This window comes from Perca flavescens, chromosome 19 (assembly GCF_004354835.1).
Source record: "Perca flavescens isolate YP-PL-M2 chromosome 19, PFLA_1.0, whole genome shotgun sequence".
Classification (NCBI taxonomy): Eukaryota; Metazoa; Chordata; class Actinopteri; order Perciformes; family Percidae; genus Perca; species Perca flavescens.
The window spans coordinates 12,605,319-12,621,073 of NC_041349.1; the positions used below are offsets into that span (position 1 = coordinate 12,605,319).

Sequence of the window (15,755 nt, forward strand, 5' to 3'; positions counted from 1 at the left end):
ATCGTTCATGTGTTCTAGCTGCATATTAATGTACAGAACATTTGTGTTGTCCATGTTTGTGTGTGTGTGTGTGTGTGTAACCCTGCAGGTGGTCTGTTCTGATCTGATTCATTGTCACACATCTGAGATCTATAAAGGTCCACGCCACTGTTGTCCTCAGTTGCCTTGGAGGCAGCGTGAAGCCACACAGGACCGTTAGGGCTCTGCGTGTGTGATTCCCATTACACAGATCACACAGGGTTATTAAAGTGGACTGGAGGCTGCCTCAAGCCATTTACAGTCAAACCTGCAGCTGGTCAGTAGTGGTTACATGTCTCTGTGTGTGTGTGTGTGTGTGTAAAAAATGCATAAGATGAACCTTTCCCTTTCTCATGCCTACTGCTATCAATGTGTTAACTCTGTGTGTGTGTGTGTGTGTGTATGCTGTTCCATCTGTCCATCTTTAGAAGAAACATCTTCAACAACGCTCAATTTGGTTCTTTATTGCATAGTTCCTCTTTCTACGCTTTCATTGTAATAAATACATTACAGAATTGAGTCATAGCTTCTGGCTGGATCAATAATCTCCGCATGTGTGACACACACACATGCTGCAGCAGGTTAAAAAGACTCCCAGGGGGATCACACTGGCGTTATCGATATTGATCTATCAGAGTGCTTGATTATCAGCCCCATCTGTGTGATAGATGTGTGTGTGTGTGTGTGTGTTAGCCTTGGAGACAGCTATCCTTTTAATCGGTCATCCCTGAGTTCATTTTCTCTGTTTCAAAATAAAACTCTCCTCTCCAGCACAACAATAAAAAAAAAAAAAAAACACTGTTGTTTTAATTTTTTTGCCGGAAGCGCCCCTTATAATCTCAGCCCTACGGTTGCCTCGGCAAATGATGAGGTGAGATTGATAACCAAACGCTCTGGCTCGGTTCATGCGTGCCATTGCACCCCCGATTATGGGGTGGTGACATGCAGGCTGGTTGCTGTGGTAACCAAAAGAATTCAGGCTCTCTCTCTATGTTTCCTGCTCTCTGGTTTATCTGCAGTTGCAGTCTTCATGTGTGTTGTTGAGTTGAAGTGGATATTAGTAGGGCTGTCCTCGACTAAAGAAATTCTTAGTCGACTAACACTCGTTTGATTTTTGTCGACTAATTGATTAGTTGATTTAATTGACAGATCTGTGCGCTTTGAGTGGTCGTTAAGACTAGAATAGTCTCGCTTTGCCAGACCCTCGTTCAAAGTGTGCCGAAGGAGGGTCTGGCTACTCCACACAGCATTCGGGGAGGGTAGGAAAACATGCTCTGGTCTAATGGCATTTCTTTAAACCAATCAAAATCGTCTAAACTCTGCACAGAGCCGCTGTAAAGTTGTGCAAAAAACTCAGACTGGACAGATAGTCTAGCTATCTGTCTGGATTTACCCTGCAGAGACATGAGGAGCAGTTAACCCTAGTCCCACCAAATTTAAAATTCCAACACAAAGAAAGCGGAAGGAAACGGAAAATACATGCATCCGGCGAAATTTCCTGCAATCCCGGAAGTGGAACACGAAGGATATAGACTAAGACTAGAAAGGCTCAATATAAACGCAGTTCATTTACCACATGTAAATCGGAGTTTCTCCACAAAGAATCATGCAAAAGCACCACTTTAAATCTGTTTACCAGAGATGTGCTCATACGTTTTTTTGGAAATGCAGCATGAAAAAAGCATAAAATAAAATGACTAATGACTTAAGAAATATTAGATCGCTTTCACACCTTGTAGCGATTAGGGTTGTGGGTTCGGTTAGCTTTCACACTGCACTTTGTCAAATGCATTAAACGTTGTAAACAAATGTCACACGGTCGAAACGGTCGCTTTTGGACGGAATATCGGAGTGAAACTCGCCGACGCTTCTGGTCTCAGAAATCTCAGAGATGGAGGAGCAACATCATATGTATAACGTCTTGGGTTTCCCTTTTGTAGCTTTTGTGTTTCTAATATTTTAGAAGGACAACAATCTGAGCAGCTGACTGCGAGTGATGAGAGAGATGATGAGGTCACACCAGCGATGCATTCTCATAGTAGGTCACGCATACGAAAGTCATCAAATTGTGAGCAAGGCTAGTCAATGCATTGTTTTTGGTTCACTTCCTGTATTTGGGCCGGATCGCGTTTTCACCTAAAGTGAACCGAACTTTAATAATAATAATAATAATAATGATAAATGTTATTTGTAGAGCACTTTTCATTGACAAATCAATCCCAAAGTGCTACATGAGATTAAAATCAGGGTAAAAACAGAACAAAGCAAATAAATAAAGATCAACAATAACACAAATAAAGATTTGCTTGCATAAAAAGAAAGGTTTTTATGCCCTTCTTGAAAGAGTCAGTGGTTGGTGGAGCCCTCAGGTGGTCTGGGAGGATCTTGGTCCTGTGGCGGTGAACTGTTAGTGCACTTGGAAGCGAACCGAGACCCCCGTTTTCAAGCGGAACAGAGTTTGGTTGTTTGGTCCAGAGTTTGAATGAGCTTACACACAACCCCCAAAACAAACTGCAATGAAACGCTCCAGGGTTCGGTTAAAACGGACCAAACGGCTCAGGTGTGAAAGCAACCTTAGTCGATAGAGAGCAAAAAGACCGATTAGTTGACTCATCGACTAAGGGCACTTTCACACCTGCCACATTTAGTTCAGTTGAATCGCACTAGAGTTTGTTTGACCCCTTTGTGCGGTTCATTTGGTCAGGTGAGAACGCGGCAATCGCACTCGGGTGCGCACCAGAAGTGTACCAAACAAGAGTACCGAGACCTGCCTGATAAGGTGATCACGGTGCGCTTTCAATCCAACTCTGGAGCGGTTGGTTTGTGGCGAGAACGTGATCCGACCTCAAATCAACTATATATACTCTGCAAGTCTGAGCTTATGGCTCCTGTAGTCAGGTGTGCTTAGAAATTTGCGATGCGGCAGAGCAGCAAACTGTTTCTCTCACAGAAACAGACAGCAGTCAAGCTCGCCGTGTACACGCATTTCCGTGGTCAAACAAGCCACCGCTGAAGTTGGAGATAGACACCGGCAGAGCAGAGTTAAGTATCGGTGAAAACTCGCGAAATAATGTCTGATTATTTAAATGAAATGAGCTGGTTTGACAATGGAGATGCAAAAAAATATGCACTAGCCCAGAATGCAGGACCTTCTTCCTGCATTTACTTTCTTGCTCCCGCCCACTAGACACATCAGACCAATAAGAGGAGTGAAGGTTCTTGCGTGATTTGTAATGACGCATTTTGGTACGCTTGGATTTTTCCAGGTGTGAAACCAAACCAAACCAAGGGGGAAATCGTTGCAAGTTTACAATCTCTTCAACAGCAGCATTGTTTCCAGTTTGAAAAATGTGAAGTTTATTTAGTTTTAAAAGGACCCCAGTTTAGTAGTAGTAGTAGTTTTTGCAACCAAGAGAGGTGCTCTGGAATAAATACACTAGTGAAGTTATGAGGGTTTTAACTTGAGTTTTTGCTCCACTTTCTATTAAGAAAAGCAACAAAAAAAAATCTTATTTTATCATTCTCAAGCAGGGTTGTTATGTAACAAAGTACAACTACTTTGTTACTGTACTCAAGTAGACTTTTCACGCATCTGTACTTTCTTATTTCTTATTTATTTCTATAGACTTTACTACACTCCACTACATTTCCTAAATAAAATGTATACTTTTACTGCACCACATTTCTCATAAGCATCTTCGTTACTACAAAATAAAATCATTAGAAATTTGAGGTTTGGTGAATAAAGATAGCGTTAAACACCTATTTGCAAGAAATGTTTTTTGTATGCTAGGGTTAGGGTTAAGATTAAGGTAAAGATTCTTCCTATGGGATTGGGAATAGTATGGGTTTGGGAAAATGAATCTTTATTTGATTCTCGTATATGTTGTATTACTATTGTACAATGTTTAAAATTATTGTCCTGACTGCATACAAAAAATAATAAAAAAACAAACCTTGAATAAAGAAAAAAAAAAAGCGCCGTTTGGTCCCCTTCACTTAGGAGCCACAATAAAGTACATCATCATCATAAAGTGCAGTAAATGTCAGATACTTTAAGACTTTTACTCAAGTAATATTCTAAAAGGTGACTTTAACTTCTACCAGAGTCATTTTCTGCTAAGATACTTGTACTGTTACTCAAGTATTGCTTTCAAGTAATGACTAGACTGGTAAGATTGGTCACAAGTTGCAACAAAGTTATATTTAATGCATTTTGTGAAGCGGGGCGGCTGCAGCAGGACGGGTCACCTTTATTGTTTACTTCACTGTGTTATTGTGTTATTCCCCTTCTCCGTCAGACCCAATCTATCTCCTGAAACAGCCGCGTGCAGACCTTCTCTGTCCTGAACGTTACCTATTTAATCGTGATCTAAAAACTGTTGAGCTTGAATGAATTCCCTCACTTACATTTGGTAATGATTACATCATGTGATCACTTTAAAATATTGTTTTGGGGGGAAATTAAGTCAACATTGTACGTGTATCTACACACAGAGCAGCTATTGAATAGATTTTGAGTCATGTTTCAACAAATAGTCACTCTCAACTTCATCTGTCTGCTAAAAGAGACAGATTTGAATTTGCCACCACAGAATTTCCCAATGAGGGAGACATATCTGTATCTACTTCCAGCCCCTTCTCAGAGTTTTTTTTTTTTTTTTTACTTTTTATGTGGGAAAACCATGTTAAACTAAATATTAATCATGGTAGAATATTTTTACAAACTTTCAAACGTGTCTGGAGGGGGACTTTAAGGTTTGTTGAGGCACAAAAACGTTGGTTAAAGTCGGAAAAAAATGATAGTCAAGAAACTGTGGGTAAGAAATGAAAGTTAATTTTTGGAGTTCCTCAGGGAAATGGGGTAGGTAGGTCATTTTACGCTTTTGAAAACACAGGTTCTGTCGTTTTTCTGGTGAGGAATGTCTGGTGGTTAAAGTAAGGGTTAAAGTCAGATGTCTGTCTCTCCGTGTTGTTGGTGGTGGGCTGTAGAAGGATATGAAATGGATTGTTGTTGAAATTTAAAAAAAGAGACAGGTGTCATCACCAACAACTTAGCTGCACCCCCTCTGCCAGCGCCAGGATGCCCAGCAGCGCTGGAGCTTTCTGGCTCTGGACGTGACATTATAATTACAGGATGTTGAGCAGGGTAATCGGGTCTCCATGGTTACACCTTGACATTTTTGGGATGTTGATTCATCGGAAAGGGTTGAGGCTTTTTGCTGCCACCGCCACTGCCAAGACAGCTGGTGGTGAGGTCACAGCGTCTGCCGGAGGCCCGAGTCTGTGTGTGCGTGTGTGTGTGTGTGGATTGTCTGGTGAAGGAAAAGAAAGAAAGGTATGGAGAAAGAAAATATGTAACATAAGAAGAGGGAGACTCTGGAGAAATCTCATAAAAGGGCAAGACATTTGGCCAGGAGCTACTCATCACACAAGCTGATATCTCAAGTGTGTGTTTGTATATGTGTGTGTGTGTGTGTATATGTGTATGTATGTGTGTGTGTTGCAGGTAACGGTGTTTTTGTTGATCAAACATGCATAACTTCTCTATTTTTGCCTCTGACACAATAATCGAGTAAAATTCAACAGCCTCTGCTCATGCCAACTTTTTGAAGTTGCGGCACCGAGCAACTTCAAGAGAGAGAGAAAAAAAAATCATGATGAAATTCTGGTGAAATTTCCCTTTTTTAAATAGATTTCCCAGATACAAAGGCAAACGCATCTCTGCTCTCTCCGTCTGCTCCTCATTCACTCAATCTGTCCTTCATTCCTCTTCCTTCCCTTTGGTCCTTACCTCCCGTTAGTCCTCCTTGCCTCGTTCCTCTGTCCTGCTTTTTTGTCCTTTCCACGCATTCACACATCCATCATCCCTCCTCCTCACAATAAATATCACTGTATATTTGTATTCATCAGCTTAAAGTGTACGTATTAAGGAAGAGCTGAGCGAGAAGCCAGGATATCGTAGGCAACTCAAATAGAAGCAAAGACAGTCTTTATAAACCAGAATAGTCCTCATTATTAGAAGTCTCTTATTATTATTATTATTATTATCGTTATTATTATTACTAGTATAACTGATATTAGGATAAAATAAAGTTCCTTGGCCCTTGTTGATGCAGAGAGAGAGGGTGCAGGTGATCACCAGCAGAGCAATGCTTCCATGTCGTTCCCTTTCATCCCAGCGATTCGGTTAAATCCATCAAATTCCACAGTTAAAGGGGACGTTATTCCAGTGGGACTCATTCCATTTGGCTGAAGGTGAAGTGAAGTGAGTTCCAAGGTAGCTCCGTTTAAATCCCAGTGGTTTAAGGGGATTTAATTCCATTGTTATTCCATTGCAGATTTGAAGTTTGGTTAAAGGGAAAGAAGAAATCGTGTTCAGAAAACCAAAACAGGGACTTTTAAGGATATTTCCCCTCTGAAAAGTCACTTTGGTCTCCTTGTAATTCCGTAATATTCATGCCTGTTTGAATCTCCCAAAGAAAAGAAGACACATTTGTACCCTTTTAAATCTCCTCCTGTGTTCTCCTGTGGCATGCGTGGAAAATGGCAGACGCTGATAAAGACAGTTTGCCGCGAGTTTATGATTTACAAAGGAGACATGTAAAAGTCAATTGTTCCTCTTAGTGTTAAGAAATGTTGAACTACAGGGTTTTTTACTGAGCGTAAAACATTCCCAGAGACTATCTGTATGTGTGATGGTATCGCCTAAAGCGGGAAAGGCTCAGGGGAAGAGGCCGTATTCAGTGGGCCGCGCAACATGGTAGCTCACTGACTGGCGGGTTACTTTGCTAGCTCTCTCGCTCTCTAGCTAGCTAGCCTACCCCGTATAGCTTGTGCAGGGCGTTCTTTTCAAACGAAAGTGGACAATGACGTGTCCGCGCCATACTCCAACCAGATGATGTCAAACTGTCTTTATGAACATCTGCCATGTCAGGATCCCTTCTGTCCTCACTCGCACGCATCACCAGAACCATCACTGATCACTACCGGTTCGTGACTTCTCCACCCCCCTCTCTCTCTCTGTCTCTCTCACTCTGAACGTGTTCAGCCATTTTGCAAAACCAACAAAGTCCCTCTCTCCTATAGCTGCGTGGTGACAGAGTCCTCTATGACCTCACAGCTGTCCTCTGTGACATCGTCGCAGGGTCCCATATACCCGCCGATCATCATCAGCCCTCCTCCTCTTCTCGCCCCTCCTCCGTCCACGCTGCCCTCGCCCACTCCTCCCGCGCCTCCGCCCTGGAAAATGTCCTCGCTGGAGTCCAGGAGGCGTGAGCTGGACTCGGACATGTTGGAAGCACAGTGCAGGGATTGGCAGGGGCACGGGGGCGGGAGGGGCAGCGCCAGAAGTGAGTCCCGCCCGTTGGCTCTCCGCGGGGAGAACGAGGGGTTGCCGACGTCGACCGAGCGGCCCACCTCGTTCAGGCGGGTCTCGCTTCGGGTCACGCCGCTGAGTCCGAAGTCGGAGTGAGAGCTGCCCAGGGGGCGGAGCAACCCGTCGGAGATGGTGTAGGAGGGCGGGGACTGGAGCGGGAGAGGCATGGGCGGGGATCTGCGCTTGGAGCGCGAGAACAAGTAAGAGAGGCGCTTGAAAGAGTCCGCCTTCGATCCCGGAGCAGAGAGGCGCTGCAGGCGGGTCCTGGTGCGGGCGAACGACGAGGAGAAGGACGAGGAGAAGGACGAAGACGGGCAGGGGAGGGTGGCGGTGGAGGAGGAGGATAGAGGGATGACGCTCGTCTTCAGCCCGTTGCTCTTTGGTTTCCCCTCCTCGTCCTCCTCTTCCCCCCATCCGACGCCCTCCTCCAACTCCTCCTCCTCCTCCTCCTCCTCCTCCCTCTCTCCCTCTCCCCCTCCATCTGTCCGGGTCATCCCAGAAATGGAGCGCACCAGGGCGGACACGCCGAGCGTCGGCGACCTCGCTTCGCCCTCCCCCGGGGTCATGAACGTCACGCCCTTTGACCTCGGGCCTTCGCCGCCGCCGTCGCCCGACTCGCTGTCGTCCTCAGACGCCATGGCGCCGTCGTCTCTCGCTGCTTCGCTGGAGGAGTACTGTCGCCGGGGAGGGCGCCGGTTGCCGAGGAGATCCAGGACCTCGTAGCGGAAACTGGAGATGTCCTGCTTCAACTCCTGGAAAGAGACCGAGATAACTGATGTCATTTAATGTAAATACCGCTGATAGCTACAATGAGTTCTGTTGTTTTAGTGAAATCTCTCTTCTTTACTTGAAAGTATTTTAAACTTAACAAGGATAAGAGAAGAAAGATGAAATGTGTAGAGAGAGAGAGAGAGGCCAAGAAAGAAAGAAAAAATCAATACGGGAGCAAAACAACAAATTTTATCAAGAAGGCTGCTTTCAGGAAGTTTATTCAAAAAGCTTGAAATATCTGACATTCTGGGGAAAACAGAGAGCGAGAAAAAACAGAGGAAGAAGAGGGTGAGGAGGGGAAGTGGAAGAGATGAGACTGGTGACTGACTGAGAGAGGGGAGGTGAAACATCAGTTTGGAGAGGCGGAGAGGGTGAAGAGGAGGGTAAGGACTCAGGAGGATGGAGGTGAAGAGAGAGATCGAGGTCAAGAGACAAGCAAAAGAGAAAGAGTGAGCAGATAAGTGGAGGTAGTGACTGAAGAGAGAGGAGGGAAAAGACTTTCACTTTAACTAAATAAACTGCTTAATTCACTTCATTAAATAATATACACTTTGTTGTGATGTTTATTGTAATGTATGTATTCTTTCTTTTCCAATGAGAGTTAATATTGTATTTAGATTTAAGGATATTAATGAAGGAATTATTGTGTGATGCGTTATGATTGTCTCTGCCTCTGACTCAACGCTAACAGCAGCAGCGTGGTCTGTCATTGTGGTGTTTATTCCTTCATCTTTCTTTTCTTTTTTTAAAGGGGCACTATGCAGTTTTGGCAATTTCTTTGCTTTTTGCTCGCAGGTTTCTCTCCCCCTACAGCTTCGGGAATACATATTTCGCAACACTGTGTAAAAACTCGCTCGGTCAGTCTGCCGTTTCCTCTTTCTCTGTTCCTCCGACAATGCTTTCCTAGCTTTCTGGATGGGGGCGTTTATGTGTGCAGTGCCGTGAAGCAATTCGTTACATCGCGAGACCTGATATCACGTGATGCTTCCTGACGCTGCTCGCCGGCCGAAAGTTGCAAGGGTGGTTTCTCCACTCACAGGCACTAGGGGGGAGCGAGACGACCACCATTCAACCCGAAACAAAGTCATATAACCTTTCCAATGACTCTGAAGCTGTTCAGTTAAGGTAAATTAAGCTAAAATAACTCTGCATAGTTCAGTTTCACAGTGTTGAAACTATTTTCATTTGGATTGAATTGAGTTTGCTAAGTTGAATTCAGCCTGTAGCTTTATTACAGTATCAGATCATTACCATAAATGCAGACGTAAACATTCACTCTGTTGACTTCTACTGCGACTCACCTGCTTTTTTTCTCTCCCCGACGTACTGTACCAACGAGCTACGGGCCAAATAACGAATCCTTTCATTCTTTCACATACCATCACAGCCACCTTTTTCTTTTTTCACTTGCCATATGCCGCACATGTGGCTTTATTCCTCAGAGAATAAAACACTGTGATTTACTTCGACATGCACCTGATGTTAGATACACGTTTTAAACACACTCTCTGCCTATTTATAACTACTCAATTCTGTGCACGCACGCACGCGCACACACACACACACACACACACACACACACACACACACACACACACACACACACACACACACACACACACACACACACAAAGTGATTCAGCTCCATGTGCACCTGATGTTGTTTTTGCGTTGAAAAGCCCAAAGGAACTTTCCACTTCAAAGCCCAGGCCGGGCTCCAGAGGCATCATGGGAAACAGACTCTGGAGCTAAAACAGTTTGGAATAATTTACGGCTCAGAAGATTTGATTTGAATCTCTCCTCAAGGATTATCGACTGGACTGTCGTTATCGATCGGAGCTGTAGATTTGGGGCAGGGGACGAGGAGAAAATAAATAAATCTTTTCATCTTTGAATAAATCTTTTTTTAAACTCTACAGTGTTTTGAGCCAGACAATCTTTTTGGTGATCCATTTATTTTTTGCTATCATCTGTTTTCTTATTTATTTATTTGGATCCCCATAAGCCGTCACCATGACAGCAGTTGCGAGTCATCAGTGGTTTCCACCTTAAAAAAAAAAAAAAAAGGACCCACCTTAAAGTTCTCCTCCGTTAGTCCCTCGTCCGTCTTGGCACTGCGTATCATGGCCGCCACGTACCTCTTCACCAGGCTCCGGATCACTTCCTGTTGGAGACAGTCGCCATGGTTACTTACGTGGTTACTATACTGTCTTGGTATCTCATTATTCGCTCATATTTTTGGGTTTTTCTTTCTTTTGCTGTCAGAAAAGTGAGTTCAGTTTAATTTTTTTATGGGTCTGTACTTTGCTAATAATATCCTAAATGTTTTCCTGGAAAGAACGATGTCAGTGTTGTACACTTTAAATATATAAAATAAGTATATGACAACAACAAACAATTACATTATTCAATTCAGGGAGACAGCTGGAACACACCAGGCACGTAAGTGTCTCGTAGCGTGGACACGTGCCTGGCCATTCATACTGGACGCGTTTCTATGCGCCAGTCACAAAGCGATCCTTCTTTCCTCACTCTCTCTCTCTCTCCGATTGAAAGAGAGAGGATGAGTGGGGAAAACTGTGGTAATTGTAGCCTATATGTGGCTGTGTGTGTGTGTGTGTGTGTGTGTGTGTGTGTCTCTGTCCGTCCGTCGGTCTCTCTCTCCAGCTGCACTGTGGTCTTCCTGTATGTGATTACCTGCCTGGCTTGACACATTCGCTCGCATCTCGCACAAGAAATAGAGGAGACGCTGAAACTATTGACGCGGACGCTACACGGGTCGATGCGGACGCTACACGCCCGGTATGAACGGACAGATTGGATAACATGGGCGCCAAAATAGAAATAGCTAGTCTCTGCTCTTCTTCTGTGTTTGCTCTGCTCCTTAGTTTAGATTTCTTCTCTTTGTTTTACACAAACTTTTAATTTTAAGTTAACATATCTTACGCTGCGTTTGAAAACCTCTGATCTGCACAAATAATTTGTGTTGTAATGTTAACTCCATTAGAAGTAAGATTTCATTCAAGTTTAAAGAAATAATATTTTAAAAATGTCTTTTCAAAGCCATGATTTGACATATACATCCTATATATGATAATAATACATATAATATACACAAACATAGGTTTATGGCCCTGAATCAGATGTATATCTTGCTTAACTTGAAGCCTGTTTCTTTAGTTGAACACATACTAAACTGGTTTTCTTCCCCTGTTCATTGAGGTTCAAAAGTATTCAAGTGGGCTCATTTTCTTTTGTATGATGATTTAAGACTTAGATTTACGACAAAACACCCAAAATATTCTGGCATTCAGAAGATCATAAATCTGAATAGTTGCTTATTTTCGGCGTTAAAGATTCACAAACTTTGTTTCAGTTGGCTTTTAAAAGAAGGCGACTACTAGCATTTACTCTGATTTCTCCACTATTATAACGTAAATGTTTACATCAGGGATTTATGAATTTTGTTTGAAAATTATTCAAATTGGTTTTCTTTATTTGTTTGGTCTTCTGATGGTTTTGTTTAAAATTGTATATACTTGCATGATTTTGTAGTGTTTCTTAAGCCCATGCAGGTTCTATTAAATAATACTAAAAAACATTCATATATTGTGGCCGGGTTGGCCGGGCGCACATGTATGGAGGTTTGCTCCTTGGTGCAGCGGTTGCGGGTTCGACTATGGACTACTTCCCTTTGCTGCATGGCATTCCCCCTCTCTCTCCACTTTCATGTCTTCATCTGTCCTGTCAAAATAAAAGCCTAAAATGCCCAAAAAACATTTATATTTTTTTTTCTCAAATATTTAGGGCTTAAATAAAAAGGCAAGGAACAATTTCCATTCATTATTGTCAGTATTTTTAATGGTAATGTATAAAACTATTACTGTGTGATAATTGGCTTGAACATACATTTGCTGCTTCAGAATATTTCATCCTAACTGATGAATTTAAATAGTATTATATTATCTCATTAAGTAATTAGCCAATGAGGTGAGTGACCATCATTGATTTAAAGACCTAATACAAATTTCACCAGCATTTGGTGCTCAGTGGGTGTTAATTCAACACACACACACACACACACACACACACACACACACACACACACACACACACACACACACACACACACACACACACACACACACACACACACACACACACACACACACACACACACACATCCTCCCACAGTCAACACCTGTGACTGCCAAACGGGACGGTCTGGCATGCTGTCACTCTCCGCCTCTGCCAGAAACGCACCACACTCTCTGTTAAAGCGAAGGGCAGATTCCTGCTAACAATTCTGAAAAACATGGACGGGTCTCAAAGCAACAATCAACGCTGCCAAACACAAAGTACTGGCGCTCCTGCGTCTGCAGTCGCTGCCAGTGCTGAGGTGTCAAAATACAAGAGATCCATCTCGGCTGATTCGCTGCACAAATCCTTAGAAAAATCCTCCCAAAAAAACTGGACATCAGAATACCAGTTGTAGCTGCCAAAAACAATATCCTGTGTTTCTGAAGAGTTTAGAAACTTATATTAAAGTACACGGTGTACTGACACAACCTGGAGTACACTCCTACATCACTGCAGCACGGTGAGGAGATGAACCACTGGAGGTCAGCAAGAGAAGGTTGCGGTTAAGCCGCCTACACGGCCAGGTAGGACGCAAAGCATAGTGCAGACACTTCAGAGGCAAAGCACAGTGCAGATATGTCATCAGTGCTTCTGGCTACCTCTTCATCTCGGTGGCTGCGCCTTGAGAGGTCAGCGGCAAATTAGAGCGATGCGCCATGCTGAGGGTAGCGCTTCCTTCGAGTTGCCTCCACCGATCTCCCCAGCCTTGTGTTGTAGATATCTGCAGCTGCCAGACTCCCTTTAGAAAACCTCTCATTTTACTGCAACAGGGTCTGAGTCTTCCCCGCTCAGTGCAGGTTCTGGTTCTCCCTTCCCTCCAGCGGGCCCAGCAATACGGCCTGGGCCTCCAGCAGCGTGGTGTCGGCGTTGGCTCCCAGGAAGCGGGCGCTAAGCTCTAGGTCCTGCAGCCACAGACTGACCCCTGCTCTCATTGCAGCTTCTCTCCGTCTGCCAGCACATGCAGTTGAAGTTCTGTATTCCCAGGTACGTATACGTAAGTAGTAAGTATGTTGAAAAACATCATAGTAGGGTGCCTGGGTAGCTCACCTGGTAGAGCGCGCGCCCATATATAGAGGTTTACTCCTCGACGCAGCGGCTGCGGGTTCGACTCAGACCTGCGGCCCTTTGCTGCATGTCGTTCCCCCTCTCTCTCTCTCCCCTTTCATGTGTTCAGCTGTCCTATACAAATAAAGACCTAAAATGCCACAAAAATAATCTAAAAGAAAATGCTATAGTATAGCATGTCGAAAAAATTGACAAAACATCCTGATCACGTGGAAGATCCTGCCGACCAACTTTCCAAACAGCCGCTGCTGCTGGCCGTGGAGCTCCCCGCCAAAAGCTCAGACGGGATCTGGGGCAGGCTGGGCGCTGCCAAAGCCTCTGTTGGAGTCTAAGCTGAAGGAGTTTAGTCAGATTTTGCGGGGAATCGGACCCGGTGGCAAGCATTAAGAATAACTGGCTAGAAATAGCCAATCTTTTCGCTGATGGTCTCGTTTGCTTATGTAGGTCATATAGAGGCATCAAATTGAGACAACCAGTTAAAAACTCCTTGTAGTAAAGAAATAACGACCTGTACTTTTTCTTTAAGTTACGCTGGAACAGCAGCCCGTTCAGGTTGGTGAGAAGCACACACACACCCACACACCCACACCCACACACACCCACACACACACACCCACCCACACCCCAACAGGAAGCAGTGACGGCTGTACAGACCTGGTAATGCTGGTTCTGTATCAGACTGTCTGCGTGGCGTTCCTGCAAACACAAAAAGAGACCACGTTAAACACATTATGTTTCTGTATTCCTCAGATAACCTGGTATCATAAACACTTTTATTCCAAAATCCTAAAGTTCTTTTTTCTTTACAGTTTTTTTTTTTTCTCAATTCCTTAAGCACTATTTTGAGAACAGGGACTGGTTTTACAGAACACTACACACAATTGAACAACCACACACCCAATCAGCAGAACACTTCAGACCCTTTGCAAAATGAAACACTCTTGCAAAAACTACACACGTATTTATAAAAAACATATTGTGTTACCATATGAAACACACACACGTTTCATATGATTTTATTCAGTTTGAACCAGATACACACTGCTGTTGCTAAACTAAAACATGTTTAGCAGTTCTACCTCTCAGTGATTAGAGTACTGTAAATGAAGAACACAGAGAAAGTGAAAATATACAATAAGTTCACGAAACACTACACTAGACCAATGCTGCAGACTGAGGAAAATATCATTGATTTCTCTCCATATACCCAAATCAGTCAACATGGAGAATCACAACAAAACCTGTTCCAGTTTTCATGCTACTCCAGTAGTGTCCATAACACTGTTAGCTCAGCAAACAAACAAAAAAGATCTGGAAAAAAAAAAACTAAATACTGGACTTACCTGCTGCATTTTTCTAGTGCTTAAACCTGACTGGTGTGTCTACAATTACAGTTTTTCTCAATTGTTTACACACAAATACTGGTACTTGAGACACAATGACCACAACATGTAACTCATGCACCAACCCCCTGAACCAATTCTGCTAAACTACAAGCACAATTCCTGCTTTACACTCAAACTGCAGTTCTAAAACACGCTTTTTTCAAAACACTACACACAATTCTCTGCATTTGGCACAATTTTCATGAAGAAAATCTCTTGTTTTAGCAAGGAATACACTGCCATTCAAATTCTAAAGTTAGATTGCCCTACTATGCACACTGACCTCATCACATGGTCAAACACCTGTCACAGTTTTACAATTAGCAATCAGAGCTTTAGCATAAAAGGGCAACAGGTGAGTTATTCTGTTTTGGAACAATGGATGCCAACATTGGAAACAGAGCCAGAGGCAGAGGAGTGAGAGTAAGAGGCGGAGGACAGGGAGGACGAGGACGAGGAAGGCCAAGGACCGTAACCTCTGATGAGATCCGAGCCACTTTGGTTGAACATGTGGTCAACCATGGTCTAACAATGAGGGAGGCTGGGCAAAGAGTACAGCCAAATTTGAGCAGGTACACTGTAGCATCCATCATCCGGACTTTCCAAAATGAGGATAGAAATCTACTCTCGCTAGAAAATTGCAGTACTGCATATCAATACAGTACTCAATGAGTACAGTCGTACAGTATTGCCTGTGGACTGTTCTGTAGGACTGTAAAAATAAAGTACGTTTCAAGTATTTGGGAAATGTATTCCTACTTTGTATTCCTACACAGTATTTACAGTATTTTACTATTTGTTTGGCAGAACTGAAAGATTACCAACACAAGGTGGTCGGGAACATCTTCTGTCTCCTCAACAGGAAACTGAAATCATGAACATGGTCCTAGAAAATAACGCCCTAACATTACGGCAAATACAAAGAAAAATACTAGAAAACAATGAGATATTTCAAAATATTGATAGGGTAAACTTATCAACACTGGACCGTGTCTTGC

General features: G+C 43.4%; 1 protein-coding gene across 1 annotated transcript in view; it reads right to left on the reverse strand.

Moving 5' to 3' along the window:
- Window positions 1–4,768: 4,768 nt before the first annotated feature.
- The window catches only part of trpc5a (transient receptor potential cation channel, subfamily C, member 5a), a 138,038-nt gene continuing 127,051 nt past the window's right edge, over window positions 4,769–15,755 (reverse strand). Inside the window, exons 16-19 of the mRNA XM_028563633.1 lie at window positions 14,027–14,068; window positions 10,242–10,331; window positions 7,881–8,148; window positions 4,769–7,799 (exon numbers count right to left, since the gene is read on the reverse strand). Coding sequence (XP_028419434.1) covers window positions 7,102–7,799; window positions 7,881–8,148; window positions 10,242–10,331; window positions 14,027–14,068 — 1,098 coding nt within the window. The 3' untranslated portion in view covers window positions 4,769–7,101. The remainder of the gene's footprint in view (window positions 7,800–7,880; window positions 8,149–10,241; window positions 10,332–14,026; window positions 14,069–15,755) is intronic.